This window comes from Mytilus edulis, chromosome 10, assembly GCF_963676685.1.
Source record: "Mytilus edulis chromosome 10, xbMytEdul2.2, whole genome shotgun sequence".
NCBI classification, from domain to species: domain Eukaryota; kingdom Metazoa; phylum Mollusca; class Bivalvia; order Mytilida; family Mytilidae; genus Mytilus; species Mytilus edulis.
Window position 1 is genome coordinate 58425857 of NC_092353.1, and position 20435 is coordinate 58446291.

The 20435-nt window shown below is 33.4% G+C and overlaps 1 protein-coding gene across 2 annotated transcripts; it reads right to left on the bottom strand.

Moving 5' to 3' along the window:
• Positions 1-629: 629 nt before the first annotated feature.
• On the bottom strand, positions 630-18909 carry LOC139491550 (putative amidohydrolase YtcJ). 2 transcript variants are annotated; one of them, XM_071279296.1, is made up of 3 exons: positions 18654-18909; positions 2881-3171; positions 630-2323 (listed from the first exon to the last, which is right to left on the bottom strand). In XM_071279296.1, the coding sequence occupies exons 2-3, from the start codon at positions 3119-3121 to the stop codon at positions 810-812; spliced, it is 1755 nt and encodes a 584-aa protein (XP_071135397.1). In that variant the 5' UTR covers positions 3122-3171; positions 18654-18909; the 3' UTR covers positions 630-809. The 2 variants fall into 2 exon arrangements, with proteins under 2 accessions (XP_071135397.1, XP_071135398.1); XM_071279297.1 differs by lacking the exon at positions 18654-18909 and adding an exon at positions 6041-6308.
• Between the last annotated feature and the right edge of the window lie 1526 nt (positions 18910-20435).

Consider the following 20435-nt stretch of genomic DNA (forward strand, 5'->3'; position numbering starts at 1 on the left):
TGTAAATACGTGCAATCAGTTGATATGGAGGTCTTATAAGATTTAAATAATGCAAGGGCGACCACAGATACATTTGTGTGACTTTATGGTTGATTTTCAAAGACTCGGAGAGAAAACGTTACGTAACATACGTTACCGTTAAAATCGACCAAAATAAATTAATACTATGACAGAAATATATTTTCTCAACAGTAATACAGTAGTCCTATAGTATTGTTTCGTTTTTGCATTTGTTTTGACTCGAATTTTCTACTGGAGGTATCCATGAATTGAAATTGCACCCATGACCTTTGACCCCGATTTAAAAAAAAAACTGCACCATAATTTCTTTTGACGACCGGGATATTTAGAAAGTACACATTCTCAGCTTTCCAATGATATATAATTTAGCCGTATGTTAGGTAAGTGCATTAAAAATGTAAATTTGGCTCTCATATCACTCGCCTATTACATTTTAATAATATATAACTCCTATTGGAAACACACATGAACAAATTACAGAGCTCCGAGGTTAATTAAAAAAAAGTAGATCCGACAAAAATCGTTAAGTTAACTCAAGCAATCACAGCAACTGCATATAGTGTCCGTTTTCAAATTCTTAACGGGCGATATAGAACATGTTTAACATATCAGTTTGCCAAGTTTAATAGAAATCCATATATATAATTTTTGAATTTTTGAAAATGAAAATGCATGACCTTCATTTAGGGAGAAAATGTCAGTTTTATGTGAGTTAGGGCGAGAAGGAGATATGCATGCATCATATTAATGATAAATCTGTACATTCTTTTCTGCTTGAATATTGGAGGTTACTGTTTCTTATCCAGTTGATAGATTATTTCCCCTTGCAACGCTGTTAGCAACACTTTTGCTGTACCGATTTGGTTAATTGGAATGTTAAGAATGTCCTTGTTGATAACAACGAAATCAGCCGCCATACCAGCACTTAGGCAGCCGACTTCGTTTTCCTGTCGCATGGCATACGCTGCATTTATTGTTCTCATTTCTATTGCTAACTTAACAGAAATGGACTGTGAACCCCTCTGTGTTGCATGCTGAATACTTATGAACGGATTGAGACTACTAACATCCCAGTCGCTGCTCAAAGTAACAGCAGCGCCGGTATCTTCCACACTTTTCACTGGAATGAAATTTTTAGCTCTGCTTTCACCGACAACGTTTTCGATCCTGTATAGTTTATCCGGTAGAGTATATGTACCAGTAACTTGGAAGTCCGCAATCACATCCAGTTCCTGAAATCTCGGAATATCACGTTGGTTCACGATCTCTAAATGAGTCATGCGGTGGCGAGTTCCTTTTTCCTTTGTTTTTTCAATTGCATTTAATACCTCTTCTACCCCACGGTCACCTATAGCATGAATATGAAAGTCAAACCCTTTATCATATCCAAAAGCTTGTAAGTGTTCAAAATATACTTCCAATCTTTTCTGTGTAAAATAATTCATACCAATGTTTTCATCTAGACCAGGTAGATGAAAATTTTTAACGTACGGTTTCAACATTGCACCTGTTGTACTATCTAGCAAACCATCCGAATACACCTTTATTTCATTAATTTTGAGGAAGCATTCATTTTTGTTGTAACCATTAGTGTATAATTCTTTCAACCTTTGGATTTGCTCTGCGTCATTCATATGAGGATAAGCCCAGAGTCCAAGAACAGCTCTAACGGTTAATTCCTTGTCGTCACAAGCCATTTTCCATGCGTCGTGATGGTTTCGTTTCCAATAAGTCCTTGCGTCGCATACAGATGTAATTCCGTTCCTGCGCAGTTCCTCCAGACCACGAAGTAATGCATCATAGTTCATTTCGTCTAAGTTTTTAAAGGATTTCATTGCTAAATCCATGATTTCATTCCCAGCGTTTTCAAATAATATTCCATTCGGTTCACCAGTACTTGCATCTTTCATTATAATACCGCCAGGATTATTTGGTGTGTCTTTAGTAATACCTGCCAATTCTAGCGCCTTGGAATTAACCCATACAGAATGTGACGTTTCTTCCATTATGATAACAGGGTTTGTGTCCATGATTTCATCAATTATTTCATTCGGGGGCCTCCCACCATTGTTGATATGTTCCAAAATATATTCAATCGAATGACCATGACCTAGAACCCATGCAGTGGCATCATCACGTGGTTTACATTGAGAAATGTTATACAACATGTTTTCTGGGGGTGTGTTTGATGGAACGGAGCAACCCCCACCAAGACTTGTCATGGCTTCTAAAGGGTGCATATGAACATCATGGAAACCAGGTAACACTGTATTCCCTCCTAAATCATGTACATAGCTAGAGTCTGAAAAAAATAATCGTTTTATGCATTTGAAGATTTACTATTGAACAATCTACGAAATTACTATAAAATGGAATGTACAATAATATGATGTATATAATAACATTTGGGACTAGCGCTTCATTGTTTGAGAGTTTTTACATATAAGACCAGATGTTATACAGGAGGAAGAATGCGCCCAAAAAAGCGCACTTCTTTCTGCTTATTCTCCTTTTTGCTATATAGTATCCCGTGTATAAGAAAATTTTGTATTCATAAACAAATAAAATAATCAGAGATAGCAGGATTAAACTTGTCAAAGCGAAATGTTGTTTTTTTTCAATTGTGGTTTCGAGCGCCACTGGTAAGTCTTTTGCGGACAAAACTCGTACAAAATTTAAAGCCCGATTGAATCCATTATCAGTGTATTGGTTTTTCGATTCGACTTAACAAGTTATAAGATACATTTAGTATAGAACTTTACATACATTGGTCAAATATATTTAAGCTTCACTATATTTGAATAGAAACTTCATTTCTTTATAATGAACATTGCAATTACATTACAATTCATTTAATACCTGTGCGATATTGTAATGCACCAGCATTGTCCCCAATATATTCGATATAACCAGTATGATCATTTACAACCATTGCCTCTTCCGGGTGTAAGTCCCAATCATCATCGAATGGATCTACAGTATAGATTACACCATTTGTGTAGATAGCGAAGCTTTTCCAACTGGTGTATCTTCCATACACCACAGAAAGTGATACAAGAATGTATAGCCACTGTAAGATGCATCTTTCTGAATTTCTCATTTCCGTCCGTTCTTTGGACTTGCGTCAGCAATATCAATCAATAAACAGACCTGAAATATTAAGTTGCATTAATATAGGAGTTACAGCAATTTTTAGATGCAGAGATGTAGTATGATTGTCAATCAGGAAACTATCCATCAAAATCTAATGAAGTTGATGATAGCAATTGTAGGCAATCGTACGACCTTTATCAATAAGAATAACACATACCGTATTGTCGGCTATAAAAAAAACCTGGCATGAACGTAAAACAAAACTATGAAAAAAATCAATTGGGAAAACTGATGGCAAAATTTAAAACAAAACAGTTTACAAAAAATAAAATATGACAAACACGAATAAATGTCAACCACCGTACAACAGCCTGCTGATTTGGGACAGGCACATTTATATATAAAATGTGGCAGGGTCAAACAAGTTTGATGCTTGATACATTGTAGTAAATTTCTGTTTTTGATATTTGTTCGGGTCCAAGTTCAAAGTTTTCATTTCAGCAATCTATGTTTACATTTTTTCAATTGCAAAAGAGTGGCGAAAGATACCAAATGGACATTCAAACTCATCAGACGAAAATAAAACTAACAATGCGATGGCAAAAAAACCCAACAAAAACCACAAGTAAATCACAAAACAAAACATGAGAAAACCTTAAGACTAAGCAACATGAACCCCCCCCCCCCCCCCCCAAACATCAGAGGTGTTCTCAGGTGCCCCTGAAGAGTAAGTAAAGTCTACTCCACATAAGCCATATCACTTGTGTTACTTCCAATTTGACATTTCTAAGTTTCAACTTAGCATTTCCTATTCACTCCCGTTTTCATTTCTCAGTTCCAATATAAGAATAAGAAGTACATTTTCCAAAAGAGACCATTTGACGCTAAAGTGAGCAACTGTTATAATAAGTAATCGTAACTATGTCCTTCAACAAAAAGCAAACATATACTGCATAGCAGCTATATATAAATAAAAGTCCTCTGCATCAAAATGTATAGAACAATTAATTTTTTGTGAAGAAAAAAAACTTAAAAATATATTAACAAAATGTAGCAACAAACGATAACCACTGAATTACAGAAACCTAACTTGGGATATCCAAACACAAAAAAAATCAGCGGGATTAAACGTACAGTGGTGAATCCAGGGACGTTCCAGGAATTAGAATTCCTTTTTTGACAAACAATGTATTTGAATGGGGACATACATGTATAGTTGGAAACCCCCGTTAATTCTGTTTAGGAACCCCTTTTAAAGATGGTTGGTTCCGCCTTTGACATATATGTGGTCGCCCTACTCTACCCTAACCCTAGACAGGGATATAACAGTGTAACATAAATACGGACAATAAAAATAAGTTAAAAACGGCTTGATACATCAAATCGACGAAGAATCACGTGTTTTATTATTCTATTAAGGTAATTGGATAAGTCTATGTTAAATATAATATTTAAATAAACAATCTAAACAACGAAATTGACAATACACATCTTCATGCTTGATGAGGTTTTATAAATGATTTAAATGAAAATGACACTAACAATCATTGTATAACGTATCTATAGATCTATTATTGTATTAAATTGTGGCTAGTCTTTACGAATGTTGACTTCCACAGTAAAAAAAATAATACAAGGTTGAGTGTGCATTGCACAAATTTCCGGAATAAATATGCCAAGACACATCTGCGAATTTTAGTATGACTGATTGTTTCTGGAAAGACATATCGTCTTATCTTACCTCCTATACATTTCCAGGAATATGATTGGTTAAAAGCGTCCGCGTGCAAACCGTGTATATTTGATATTAGGTTAGTAGGGAGGCGGGGTTTATCTCATACACGGTTAGTAGTGGAGTTACGTCCCTTTATATTCCTTATTAGGTAAGAAGGGGGCGGGGCTTATTTCATACACGGTTAGTAATGGTGTTATGTCCCTTTGTAAAAAACAAAACGGTACTGAGAAAAAAATCTTAAAATTTCCAACAGACGAAGAAATTGATGATTCAGATTGAAACAAATTCATAAAACACATTTAAACCTTACAAGTCGTTATTGTTGGCATCTGTTTTTGTAGGATTAATGGAAGTATTTTCTTAGCGCTAACAGTATTGAAGACTTGCTCGTTTTGAGAATCACTAGTCTTAATTTCACACGTTAAGATAGTCGGTAAGATAAATTCGTTACATAGTGTGCTAGTGACGTAATACGGTGTCAGTAAATTTCATATGGGGATTCGAGCTTCGCTCTCACCCCATATGAAATTTACTGACCCCATATATACCGTATTAGGTCACTAGCACACTATGTAACTAATAATATGCGGACACATTATTCTGACTCCAGGTTGAATAGTTTGAGCTCCTACTCCCAATTACTCCCCTTTTAAACGAAGAAACAGCGAATGATGTTATTTGATTTGACCCGACCGAGATTCGAACTCAATACCTCCCGCGACAGGAACGAGTACGAGATGACCGATATGGTGTATTTGTATCGACAAGGTGGTAAATATGCAAATGTATGATGATAAACGGTCGAAATTATAGACTTTGTCGTTCTAAATAGAATAACGACAGCTATTAGACAAAACAAACAAAACAAACAAATATTTGTATAGACTATTTATTTACCCTACTTCTGGTTATCCACCCATTTACAGACGCACGGACATTGATGACCTCCTTGTTTGTATACGGATTGGTAGAAATCACGATCGTAATAATAACCGCTGAACGGCCTATCTACAGTTTTGAAGTATTAACTTGTTGTTTTAGAGTGAACTATTATATCTTTCTATTTTTAAAATATTTCCAAATAGTATAATAATTTGTATATAGTTAAGCGAAAAAGACATGTCATATTACTTAAAAAAATTATAATTTTCCATTATTGAAAAATAATTATGAAATATAATTTCATCTTACCTTTTCGTTCACGAAATCCGATCAGCTGTTGCTAGTTTTGATGTTCCTCCATACATGTATACTCAATATAGTATTTAAGAATAGTCGAAATTGTTTCGGTTCAACGAATACTTATACTTGTAGTATAAAATTTAAAAAGGAAAAATAACTTCAATTAAGTTTAAAGATGACTACACGTTGATAATATATAATAGATGCATGCTATGGATTTTTATAATAATCGAAACAGGTTTTGGTCCCACGAATACACATTGTATGGAATTAAAAAAAAACAGGGTAAACTAACTATAGATGAATACACTTTGTTATGTAATATTTGCATGAGGGTCTGAATGGAGAAAACGGAGACTCGGTCCTTTATCTATGTATTCCCTATATTTTAGATATTTTTGTGTTTTTCATTTCTTGTTCATTTGTTTATATATTCTCTACCCTGTATAATTTAGCACTTTTTTTCTCTGTGAACTTGTATTTTTTTGCCGATTTTCATTTTCTTTCGTTATTTATATTTTGATAAAGTCCGTTGAGATCCTCGCCATATTAAGTGTATTATCTAAAGTTAACAACTAACAGGGGTAAGTCATTGTCATATTGACAAAGAAAGGATATGTGCACTTAACTTTGTTTGTGTATGAACCAGTCATTCGTCACAACTCGGTCGATTCCGTATCTCAATTTAACGGATAGATGGAGAGAAGCGGGATCACCCGAGGTTTGCCGATTGTCAGTAAGTTAGATGAGTTTCATAATACAGCGTATGAAACATAACGTAAGGATAATTCACTAAGTTATTGATAATGTATATATCTTCTCATTCACTCTGCTCGTTTGAATTCAAAGACTTTTTTATTTTTTTTTTATTAAAATGCTTTGTATAAATAAAACAAAATCTTGGTAAAGATTTTGTTTCTTGCATGGCCATCTTTTATCCTGTGCAACCCATATTTTAAATCATAAAACAAGAACCCGTTTTCTATAATCTAACCAGTTTTCAATATTTAGGTAAAACTATAGCACTGTGAACAACCCCAAGTCTCAACGAAAATATATATTTATTAAAAAAAAAGACTAAATGGATAGCAATAAAAATAAAACTTTTTTTTAGGTATTTCATGTATTCGTTAATGTCACAACAGCTGCTCAGATAGGAGGGGTCATGATCCCGAAATCCCGGGCTTAAAAACATGAAATCCCGAGGTCCCGAATTTAAATAAATAAAAATCCCGGATCCCGAAATTCGAAATAAAGAATTCCCCGATCCCGAAGGCGTAAATCCCGAAATCCCGAGCTTAAAAACACCCGATCCCGGAGTCCCGATAAAGGTCCTATCCCCCCTCTGCTCAGCATGAGTAATGAAAACAGATCATTTCAAAAAGGAGGTGGTGTATAATTGTCAATGAGACAACTATCCAAAATGTCGTCTTTTAATCATCTATTTGTTACCGTACACCGTATAGTCGACTATCAAAATGACAAAATGTGAAACAGTGTAAATGATACAACAGATACACAACAAATAACAACTACTGATCAAGAGCCCCTAATTTAAAACAGACGCATATTACTTGGATAGGGGCTGACAGACATGAATAAACGTCAACCACCGTACAACAGTCTGTTGACTTGTGACAGTCAGGCACATTTAAAATTTGGCGGGGTAAAACAAGTTTGATGCTTGATACATTGTAGTAAATTACTGTTTTTGATATTTGTTTGGGTCCAAAATTAAAACTAACAATGCGATGGCAAAAACAAACCAGACTAAACCACAAACAGATCACAAAACAAAACATAAACAAACTTAAGACTAAGCAACATGACCCCCCCCCCCCCCCAAAAAAAAAAAAAATCAGGGGTTACCGTATTTATTACTTCCAGTTTGACATTTCTAAGTTTAAACTTAGCATTTCTCCCGCTTGTCATTTTTCAGTTCTAATATAAGAGTAAGAAGTAAATTTTCCAAAAGAGACCAACTGACGCTAAAGTGAGCAAGTATTATTATAAGTAATCTTACAATGTATGTCCTTCAACAAAAAGCAAACCTATACTGCATAGCAGCTCTAAAAGTCCTCTGAATGAAAATGTAGAGAACAATTATATTTTTGTGATGAAAAAAACACCTTAAAAATATTTTAACAAAATGTAGCAACAAACGATAACCACTGAATTACAGAAACCTAACTTGGGATATCCAAACACAAAAAAAGCAGCGGGATTAAACGTACAGTGGTGAATCCAGGGACGTTCCAGGAATTAGAAGTACTTTTTTTACAAACAATGTATTTGAATGGGGACATACATGTATAGTTGGAAACCCCCGTTAATCCTGTTTCAGGAACCCCTTTTAAAGATGGTTGGTTCCACCTTTGACATATATGTGGTCGCCCTACTCTACCCTAACCCTAGACAGTGGTACAACAGCATAATATAAATACGGACAATAAGAATAAGTTTAAAACGGCTTGATACATCAAATCGACGAAGAATTACGTGTTTTATTATTTTATTAAGGTAATTCACTGTGTCTAAACCACACCGGCAAAATTTGCTCGGACTCGATGGTGTCTAACATCCGGCACAATGACGGAACACCAATAGACAAAAGAAAGGTAGGTTCCTCCTTATTTTTTTATTTTTTTTTATGATATCGAAGAATATATATACATATACAACTATTTTCTATTGTGAGATGTAATATTTTCTACAACCGTTCTATATTAACGGAGAAATAAGTCAAAATGCATGTCAAAATGACGAATTGAGTGAACCTTGCCTCGAAATTGTTTAATTTCTCGTTAAATTGTCCACATTGTACGAAAAGAAAGGTACGGGAAGATAGATATTGACACGGAGATTGCAAATTTAGTTACTATGAGCATCTCAATAATTGTATTTCTGTGTATGGAACGAAAGAAAAGGGTCATGTCAAATTAAAATAAACCGGTTTCGTCAATGTTGTTACTACACAATCACCCGGTTTCGTCTACATATATCACCCGGTTTTTTTTGTTTTTTTTTGAACAAACAATTTATTAAAAGAAACTTTGGCACGGATCTGAACATTGTCTTTCGGGAATTTAAATATATATTTATTGTAAAGTAAACTTGGCGTGTTAAAATCTATTTTAAACGGGCACTTTTGGACATAGTTAATTATGATAATACACATTTTCCTAATGAAAGGCGTATCCCTTATTTCACTAACTTCAAACTAATTTTAAATGGAATATAAATACTGAATAGCAAACACTGGTATCTAATTATTTTGTAACATTATTATATTTTCTTTGTTTATAATAGTAGTATGTAAAGATGAAAAAAAAAAGGATGTGTTTTGATTGTGCCATAATTTTAATTTACTATACTATATTATATACACTTAGTTTACAATATTTACTATCAATTATTAATACATTTATGCATTCAATTATTGACGAACAGTCCCAAACCGACTATAGTCTATACTGTTCTGCACACGTTAAGCATGCATGCAGTCCTGCCAGATTTTCTGGTACTATATATACTGTGTTACTTGCGCACTAAAGCGAGTTTTCACACTTAAGCATCCATAACATAGCAGTGAGATTTGTAACTTTCTCCCCGTTTCTGGTAGGCACATTTATTTTCATAGGCATGTTTTTCACATTATTTTTACAATTCAAATTCATTTTTTGTACAGTTTAAATTCAATTGAAACTTCAAGATAACTTTCAAAAACAATATCTGACAGTTTTGTATTTTCAATGTGAATAAAAGTTGGTTTGCAAAACATGACCGTCATTTATATCTAGGTCTTATTAAGAAGAAGTGACGGTAACCACTTATCCCATAAACATTGACAATGAGACAACTTTCTTTTAGACACAAACAATATGTTGAATTAATCAAGTTTAGGTCAGCGTATGCCTTAAACAATGAGAAAAACACACAAACTGCATGAAAGCAAGCTATAACAGGGCCCTAAATTATAAATGTAAAAAAATTCAATCACTCTAAACCAAAATTTTAAACATCACCAAAAAGTAAACAGAAGTTTAAAATATTTATATAAGTAAGAAGTGTATAAAGTTTAATGCCGTTATAATACTTCGTTTTTGAGATATGGCGCGACATTCCTGTTTCACTTACATTTTCTGTAACTCAAAAAGATTTTTTGATTTTCACTAAAAGGTTTGCAGATCGTTTGACCATTATAAGAAATAACTATGTTAAATTTTAAGAAAATAAGATAAGCTGTCCTGAAGTTACGGTGCGACACGTTTATGCTGGACAGACGGATAGATAGACGGGCAGACGGGCGGACCGAATGACTGATAGATGGAGGAACGGACGGATGGAAGGACGGACGGACAGACGGGTGTATACAATAATACGTCCTGTCAAAATTGAGACGGGCGTGTAAAAACGCAAAGAAATGAAAAAAAACCTCGTAATTAAAGGTCAATAAGTTTTATTAGGATATCGGCCAAGTCGATTTATTTGTATATTTGTCTGCCTTATCATTTTTGCTATATAACTTTTATATATATTTAAAAAAAATGTATAGAAATCGATAAAAAGAACTTGACATTCGGCATTTATTATAATAAACATTCTTACAATATTTTAATTCGGTATACACTGTATAAGATAAGTGGCGAATCTAGATGACGTATAGGTTACACGCCCCGACCCCACCTTTGGTTGCCAAAACTATATTGATTCCTGTATTTAACGATTTTGTAAAGCAAAAAATAATCAAAATATTGTTCGACTCGCTACGCTCGGCGGTATGTAAAAGTTGTTCGAATTACGTCCACTTTGAAATAAACTGAATCCGTCTGTCCGTTTTTTTTGTCAAAATATATTGGCCAACGTCAGTGTACGATCATCATAACACAACGGCGACAGTACAGACTCGTTTTTTTTTAGTAATGTTAACAAAATAATTATTATTGAATTTTGTCGATGACCTGAGACTATTATACTTATTTGTACATAGCAGTATAGTTACAATAAGGGATAAAAAAAAATATTTTAATGCATGGTAGTTGTAATCCTACATTCATTTTCTATGTCGATTATGCATGCATATACAGTTGTCTAATTATCAACGTTTATCCTTAAGAAGACTTATTTTTAACGATTGTAGAAAAGATTACATACATAGAATGATTAGATTACTTATAAAGGTGTCCATCCTTTTATGCGAGAAAATCACATATCCATGTTGTGTTTTGATTTTTAAGACCGTAAACTTTAATTTCAAGTTTAAACATATTCAGCATATTTTCCCATAACTCATATAGAAAACGCATATTTAGAGAGCTTTAATCTCAATATGCTGGTAAAAAATTTCGGAATGCAAGGTATATTAAAATATTTGTGTTCTGTAAGAGTAGGAATTCAAGTTTTTGCTTATTATTTATTTGAATCTGAGACTCATATAAATGATAAGCCGTTGTCCGGTGAACGAACTTGTTTTCCAACGACCAACAAAACTCCTTTTGAACGCTGAAGTTAAATAATCAATTATAATGTAATGCGATTATGATTTTTTTTATTTGACCAAACCGGGTTATGCATTTTGAAATCTATGACGAAACCGGGTTGTATACATTGACGAAACCGGCCAGTTCCATTTTGACATGACCCATTTCTTTCGTTCCATACACAGAGATATAATTATGGAGATGCCCATAATAACTAAATTTGCAATCTCCGTGTCAATATCTATCTTCCCGTACCTTTCTTTTCGTACAATGTGAACAATTTAACGAGAAATTAAACAATTTCGAGGCAAGGTTCACTCAATTCGTCATTTTGACATGCATTTTGACTTATTTCTCCGTTAATATAGAACGGTTGTAGAAAATATTGCATCTCACAATAGAAAATAGTTGTATATGTATATATATTCTTCGATATCATAAAAAAAATGAAAAAATAAGGAGAAACCTACCTTTCTTTTGTCTATTGATGTTCCGTCATTGTGTCGGATGTTAGATACCATCGAGTCCGAGCAAATTTTGCCGGTGTGGTTTAGACACAGTGTAATTGGATAAGTCTATGTATGTTAAAAATAATATTTTTAAAGATAAACAATCTAAATAAAGAAATTGACAAGTAATGATACACATCTTCATGCTTGATGAGGTTTTATAATACTTTAAATGAAAATGACACTAACACTCATTGTATAACGTATTCTATAGATCTATTCTTGTATCAAATTGTGTCTAGTCTTTACGAATGTTGACTTACAAAGTAAAAAAATTAATACAAGGTCGAGTGTGCATTGCACGAATTTCCGGAATAAATATGCCAAGACACATCTGCAATTTTTAGTATGACTGATTGTTTCTGGAAAGACATATCGTCATATGCGGACACATTATTTTGACTCCCAGCCGAACAGAAGGAGTTCCTACTTCCAATTTCTACCCTATTAAACGTAAAAGCAGCACATAATATTTTAAGTATTATCTACGCCCCCCTCTGGATCCGCCACGTGTATACGTAATTTTGATTTGACCCGACCGAGATTCGAACTCAATACCTCCCGCGACAGGAACGAGTACGAGATGACCGATATGGTGTATTTGTATCGACAAGGTGGTAAATATGCAAATGTATGATGATAAACGGTCGAAATTATAGACTTTGTCGTTCTCTACAGACAATGACAGAATAACGACAGCTATTAGACAAAACAAACAAAACAAACAAATATTTGTATAGACTATTATTTATTGGTTGTCAACCCATTTACAGACGCACGAACATTGATGATCAGTCTCCTTGTTTGTATACCGGTTTGGTAGAAATCACGATCGTAATAATAACCGCTGAACGGCCTATCTACAGTTTTGAAGTATTAACTTGTTGTTTTAACGTGAACTATTATATCTTTCTATTTTTAAAATATTTACCAATAGTATAATAATTTGTATAAAGTAGTGTTGTCAACGGTTAACCGGTTAACCGGTCGAACGACCGAATACCGAATATCAAAATCGCTAACCGGATAACCGGACTTTTTTTCAATATTGGTAGATTTGATATAAATTTGTTTTGAAATCATCAAAAAGTTATGTTTTATTTACAAATGAATTTTTCGTCGTGGTAATTTATTAGACAGATCAATTGTCCAGTATATTGACTGCTATTGTTAATCCTAAAAACATAAAATTAATTAGAACTTGTCTCTCAGCTTGGGGCAGGATCTTAAAGAAACATAATTAGTATACATGTTTTTTTAACAGTTACTTTAAATCAGTAATGCGATTAAATTTTACGATTTACTTCATTAGTTCGTTGTTGATCTAATTTTGAGTAGACCTACATGTACATCTAAATGTGCAACCTCCGTCGTGCAAGGCTTAGTCTTACTTTAAACGAAATGCTTACTAAAAAATTGTGAAAAACAAACCAATGTGAAGTACTTAATGTATACGTGATAGTACGAGTAACATGCTTAAAGAAACAAGCAAACAAAGTAAAGACAAAGGTCGTACGGTGACCTATATTTGTTAATTTCTGTGTCATTTTGGTCTCTTGTGGAGAATTGTCTCATTGGCAATCATACCACATCTTCTTTTTTTATAATTAAACATTTCAAATTGCGACACTCCACATTATTTTCGGAGAGAACAAGAGAAAAGGAAAGAATAATCGGTTTCAGACATATTCAATTCTACGAGATCAAAACACTGTGCGGGACAAATTTGCAATTCCAGAATTGGCAAATCCGACTTTGTCGGTTTACAAGATATCAAAAATATTTTTTGCCAAAGTGATAGATAATCAAAAAAATAAATTTCCCCATTTAGGAAGTCAAACATGTATACGGAAAGTAAATTTTACTATAATTTATTGAACAAAATAAAAAGATTAAAACCGCTAAAAGAAATTAAACCCGGTGAATGACACTCTATGTTGTTGAATTTGGGTTTGACTGACCTTATTTTATATTACGTTATAAAAAAATTATTCAAATTAAATATACAATTTTTAACTTTTATTTTTTTGGGGGAGGGGAGGCATCGACCCTAAAAAATAACAATACAGGCTTTAATAATTTTTAGCTTTTTTGAAACATTCAAATATAATGAAACGTATGATATTTTTTACGAATACAAAGAAAAGGCAAGTCTGCCCAAAAATGATTGATATTTCCAAGGAGGTTATATGAGAACGTAAACCAGAATGCGTATAGATGTCTCTACTTATAACAGTCACAAATCACTTCTACAATTAAAAATCAGAGATTTACCAATCATGCAATTTAATATTTTGTCGATGGTGATCGAGATGCCCTTGTAATACATATATTATATCTGGGACTATAATACTAAGTATTACTCAAGTTATTTCACTTGACTGCATGGGCGGAGTCTAGCCGGTTCGCTCATAATAAACCAGTCCATCTTAACATAGGTGTTTTAGGATAAACTCATCAATAAAGTGTGCAATCATTGTTTTGTAAATTTATTTGATGACACTGATAGGTGATTAGAAATCAGTAATAATTATAACGGCAATCATCCTTATCACACACATCTTCAAATAGACTGTCCTTATGCAAATTAAAACATAAACTCCGCCCGATCATTAATAGTTATCCCATAAGGACGCGGTGTGTCAGTGTAAGATCACCCCGATGGCCGGAGGCCAGATGGTGATCTAACACTGACACACCAAGTCCGACTGGGATAACTATTTTACATCCCAGCTGTTTTAGATTAGACGAAAAACCATTTACAATTCATAAAATCTAGTTTAGAACGCCACACAACCATAACAATATACTTTATATATTACTATATGATGTAAACCCTTTTTGACCCCCAAACACGATGAGTAGATATCAAACAATGTCAACTCGCCCCACTTGCCAATCGGCCCACGCTATATCGCCACTTTATAAAAATATCGTCCCAATCTTGTTTACCGACTTGCCCCACTTTGAAAAAGTGTAAAATCAAATTAAACAATCAGTCTGAAAACTCACAAATTAACGTAAAAGGTTAAAACCCCACTGAATAAAGGTTTGACAACTCGCCCCACTAATAAAAATATCTTGCTTCCTTTAAGTATGTCAAATTACTATTATTTCGTATCAAGTCGTTCTGGTGTAGTGGTATGTGTCGTGGCTTGATATGCTAAAGGTCTTGAGTTCGAATCCCAGCATATCTACTGGATTTTTTCTACGTGAATTTTGATAGATAGTCTTTTCCGTAAAATTAATTATAAGTTTTGTAGTGGATTTGACATTCCCGCCAAAATGTTACAGAACAAAGGAAAGCTTGCATAACAAAGAAACTCAAACTAGGGTGATCTGGCAGGGGTGATCCGGCTCAGATCACCCCTGTTAGAACAAAGGAGCTGGGATGTAAGTTGAAATAACATTGGTAATATAATAGTCCCAGATTATATTCTCTGCTAATATGCATCCTTCTTTTAAAGCCTTTTTTTAACACTTTAAACCGTATATCGGGGGCACTGCCGAAAATAATCTTTCAAAAAGCAAATTTAAGTTTCAACCTTTAAAACTGGAATGTGAGATAATTTGACCACATGACAAGAAATTATACAATAAACGTTGATCACGCACGACAGATTCCGATGTAAGACACGTGCCGTTACAATAGCCAGTTTATACGCATCAGCGCACACAAGTTTGTCGAATAGGCCAGTTGATTGGAGCATGGAAGTAATATCCATGATTGGAGGAAAGTTACCGAAAACAACTTAACTAATACCCAATTAAACGCCTTTACAGAGATTTGGTTGCGTATTCCATATTTGAAAAAGTTTAGACTTTTAATTCAAACCGTTGAAGTAATATCTAAATATTATTTCCATGTTCAAACTTAGAAGTATAAAATATGCCCGTAATGCAAGTTTTGAAATATTTCAATAAATTTTATACATTATTTCTCGTACCTAGTGAGGAAAAAATACATATTTAAAACAAATCAAATTACAACTATTTCGAATTGTTCTCTGTGTGTTATAGGAGTCGCAGTCTATACGTACAAAGAAATACCAGCAATTAAAAAATCAAATATTTCTTTCACCTGTATCCAATCGGAAAAATAATTCATTTTAGTCTTTGATCTAGATGCAAAAGACTACAATGCTCTTTACTGTTAAAACAGTCTACTCAAAGTTTCATAGCGTATGCAGAGCTTGACAGATACCCATTACTGTTCTATGTAAAGTTGCGAATGATACATTTCTAGAGTAGATTTCTTAATGGAAAAGAAAGTAAAAGGTGTAGGTTCAGAAAGACCCCTTTTTGGCCCCAAAATTAAGCAGTTTTGCAAAATTGTGAAAATTGTGAAAATGTAATCTTTTAGCTATTTTTTGGAAAGTAGAATGCTTCTGCTCCATAAATATGTGCTGTTTTTGACAATACAATGCACATATATCGTGTACTAGCATCATAAAGTTATGCTAAATTACTGAAATCTTCACAATTATAGCATTTTAGTTAAATTTTAGACGGTTTCCGTCTTAAATGAAAGTGGCCGCATTCGTGTTCATTCATAATATTGAAATGTAAGTTGTATTTGATGATAATACATAACATATATAAAGGTTGAGGATGAACACGGATGCGGCCACTTTCATTGTTGACGAAAACCATCTGAAAAGTGACGTTTTTTGGCATATTTGATAGATTTTTCATATTTAAGCTTCAATCGGAGCGTTTTTAATGACTGAATCAGTTAAAATCTTTAACATAAACTAATCGAATCAATTGAAATAGACACTTAAGTGTTTAAAAAGTGTCCTAAATATCTCGTTAGATGAAACTGAAATTTGGGGCCAAAATCGGCCCTTACCGGACCTACTCCTTTGTGTTCAATTATACAAACTTGTGTTTTTATATTATGCTAATAACGGAATAGAAACTAAGTCGATATCTTATATGAAAAAAGTTTTTGATAATTACGGTATGATTTGCGGTATGATTATGTTCAATATCATAATGCACAGTTTGTGATAAATGGGCTTAAATCTTCATAAAACATGACCAAGTATTGTCTAACCTATAAATAAAGATTATATTTAATCCTGATCCGTCCTTGTAAATGCAAAACTCTGGATTCTCTTTGATATTTACCCGAGAGATCATAAAAGACAAATCTAACAAGACTTTCAAAAGTTGGCTAAAAATGAATAGAAATAAAAGATTTTTGTGTAGACACTGCATTAGCATGATTAGAAAATTTGACCAAATGAATGAAATAAACTTTAAAAAAGTAAGTGACCATCTTTCTAGAGGCGAAAACCACGCATATCGAGTTACGTCGACGAAAGAGAATATTAAGTAAATAAATAATAATTATGATGTCAATTTCATGAAATTATAGGGTTTTAATTAGAAAACAATCTGAAACACGATTCGTGATTTATAAATTAAAACAGAATTATAATTTTTATTCTTAAATTAAATTTTGAAATACAAAGGCACGGCTCTGATACTTGACAGTTCAGCGAACACTATTACATGAAATGCACGATGCTATTAACCGAACACAAAGGTGAGAGATTCAGATTGTAAAATCAGCCGCTGGACGGTAGAATTTCTATCAATCATAAAACACCTTTTTATAAAATGGAATGCTTGTTAAACTGTTCCAGTCATGGTAACTAGTAACTGTCAGTCCATTGCGATATTTCATAGCTCTTTAAATTTATAAATTCTGAAAAAAATAAAAATAAAAAATAATGTTCCCATAGGAAAAATATATCTTCCCATGGGAAGAATTTTAGTTCCCATGGGAAGAATAAATGTTCCCAAGGGAAAAAGGTGTTCCCTTGGGAAGAAACATTAGTTCCCATGGGAAGAAAAATTCCCTTGGGAAATTTAGAATTTCCCATGGGAAGAAACTATCTACCAATGTTCCCATGGGAAATTGTAGTTCCGATGGGAACTTTAAAATTCCCATGGGAAAACATGGGAACTTCAACTTTTCCCATGGGAACTTTGAATATTCCCATGGGAATTTTTAAATTTCCCATGGGAAATGTACTTTTAATCAGCTGTGGTGACAACAGTGACAACGGTGACATGTTGGGACATATGGGGAAATTTAATATTTTTGATAATCTATCACTTGGGCAAAACATATTTTTGATATCTTGTAAACCGACAAAGTCAGATTTGCCAATCCTGGAATGGCAAATTTGTCCCGCACGGTGTTTGACAAGAATTTTTTTTTTTAATTTTTCAATCTGAAGTTGGTACAGACGCTATAATAGTTGATACGGTGTTTTTGATTATTAAAAGTCAAACTTCGCCAGGAATCCTCAAAGACAAGCCTTATAATGCCAAAGGACAATATTCAATTCTAAAAGCGTAAATTTAAGACTTGGATGAAAGGTTGTCAAATTGACACTCATACCACATCTTAAATCTATGTGTAGGGTACTAATGATAAGGCTTTCAAACCCTAATTTAAACTATACCGGTAAACCGGTTAATCGGTCGAACGATTATCCGAGTAACCGGTTAGGGGAAAGTGTACGATTTGACAACTTTATACTATAAAGTTATGTCATATTACTTTTATAATTTTCCATTATTGAAAAATAATTGTTAAATATAATTTTATCTTACCGTTTCGTTCACGAAATCCGATCAGCTGTTGCTAGTTTTGATGTTCCTCCATACATGTATACTCAATATAGTATTTAAGAATAGTCGAAATTGTCTCGGTCCAACGAATACTTATACTTGTAGTATAAAATTTAAAAGGAAAAATAACTTCAATTAAGTTTAAAGATGAATACACGTTGATATTATATAATAGATGCATGCTATGGATTTTAATAATAATCTAGACAGGTTTTGGTCCCACGAATACACATTGTATGGAATTTTAAAAAAAACCAGAGTAAACTAACTATTATAATAGATGAATACACTTTGTTATGTAATATTTGCATGAGGGTCTGAATGGAGAAAACGGAGACTCGGTCCTTTATCTATGTATTCCTTATGTTTTAGATATTTTTGTGTTTTTCATTTCTTGTTCGTTTGTTTATATATTCTCTACCCTGTATAATTTAGCACTTTTTTCTCTGTGAACTTGTATTTTTTTTGCCGATTTTCATTTTCTTTCGTTATTTATATTTTGATAAAGTCCGTTGAGATCCTCGTCATATTAAGTGTAATATCTGAAGTTAACAATGAACAGGGGTAAGTCATTGTCATATTGACAATGAAAGGATACATGTACACTTAACTTTGTTTGTGTATGAACCAGTCATTCGTCACAACTCGGTCGATTCCGTATCTCAATTTAACGGATAGAAGGAGAGAAGCGGGATCTCCCGAGGTTTGCCGATTGTCAGTAAGTAAGATGAGTTTAATAATTATACAGCGTATGAAACTCAACGTAAGGATAATTCACTAAGTTATTGATAATGTAAATAACTTCTCATTCACTTTGCTCGTTTGAATTCAAAGACTTTTTTTATTTTTTTTTATTAAAATGCTTTGTATAAATAAAACAAAATCAAATCTTGGTAAAGATTTTGTTTCTTGCATGGCCATCTTTTATCCTGTGCAACCCATATTTTAAATCATAAAACAAGAACCCGTTTTCTATAATCTAACCAGTTTTCAAGATATTTAGGTAAAACTATAGCACTGTGAACAACCCCAAGTCTCAACGAAAATATATATTTATTAAAAAAAAAGACTAAATGGATAGCAATAAAAATAAAACTTTTTTTTAGGTATTTCATGTATTCGTTAATGTCACAACAGCTGCTCAGATAGGAGGGGTCATGATCCCGAAATCCCGGGCTTAAAAACATGAAATCCCGAGGTCCCGAATTTAAATAAATAAAAATCCCGGATCCCGAAATTCGAAATAAAGAATTCCCGGATCCCGAAGGCGTAAATCCCGAAATCCCGAGCTTAAAAACACCCGATCCCGGAGTCCCGATAAAGGTCCTATCCCCCCTCTGCTCAGCATGAGTAATGAAAACAGATCATTTCAAAAAGGAGGTGGTGTATAATTGTCAATGAGACAACTATCCAAAATGTCGTCTTTTAATCATCTATTTGTTACCGTACACCGTATAGTCGACTATCAAAATGACAAAATGTGAAACAGTGTAAATGATACAACAGATACACAACAAATAACAACTACTGATCAAGAGCCCCTAATTTAAAACAGACGCATATTACTTGGATAGGGGCTGACATTTTACCGCGCAACAGGACACCTACCGATTCTCAAGGAGTTGTAAATATAATTCTAAAACTTGCAAGGTCTTTATACTCGATTCATTGGATTTCATTTCCAATTCTGACTGGGTATGTCTGACAACACACATGTTTAGTTTGTTCTAAATATAATCTCATCCTTTTTCCTTTTATAGAATG

What these genes read in the sequence shown, in the direction of transcription:
- LOC139491550 (XM_071279296.1), bottom strand. Translation starts at nt 3,121, where the DNA reads ATGAGAAATTCAGAAAGATGCATCTTACAGTGGCTATACATTCTTGTA. An exon ending in TGCATTACAATATCGCACAG is followed by an intron (nt 2,324 to 2,880) that starts GTATTAAATGAA and finishes TATTTTTTTCAG; the next exon opens with ACTCTAGCTATGTACATGAT.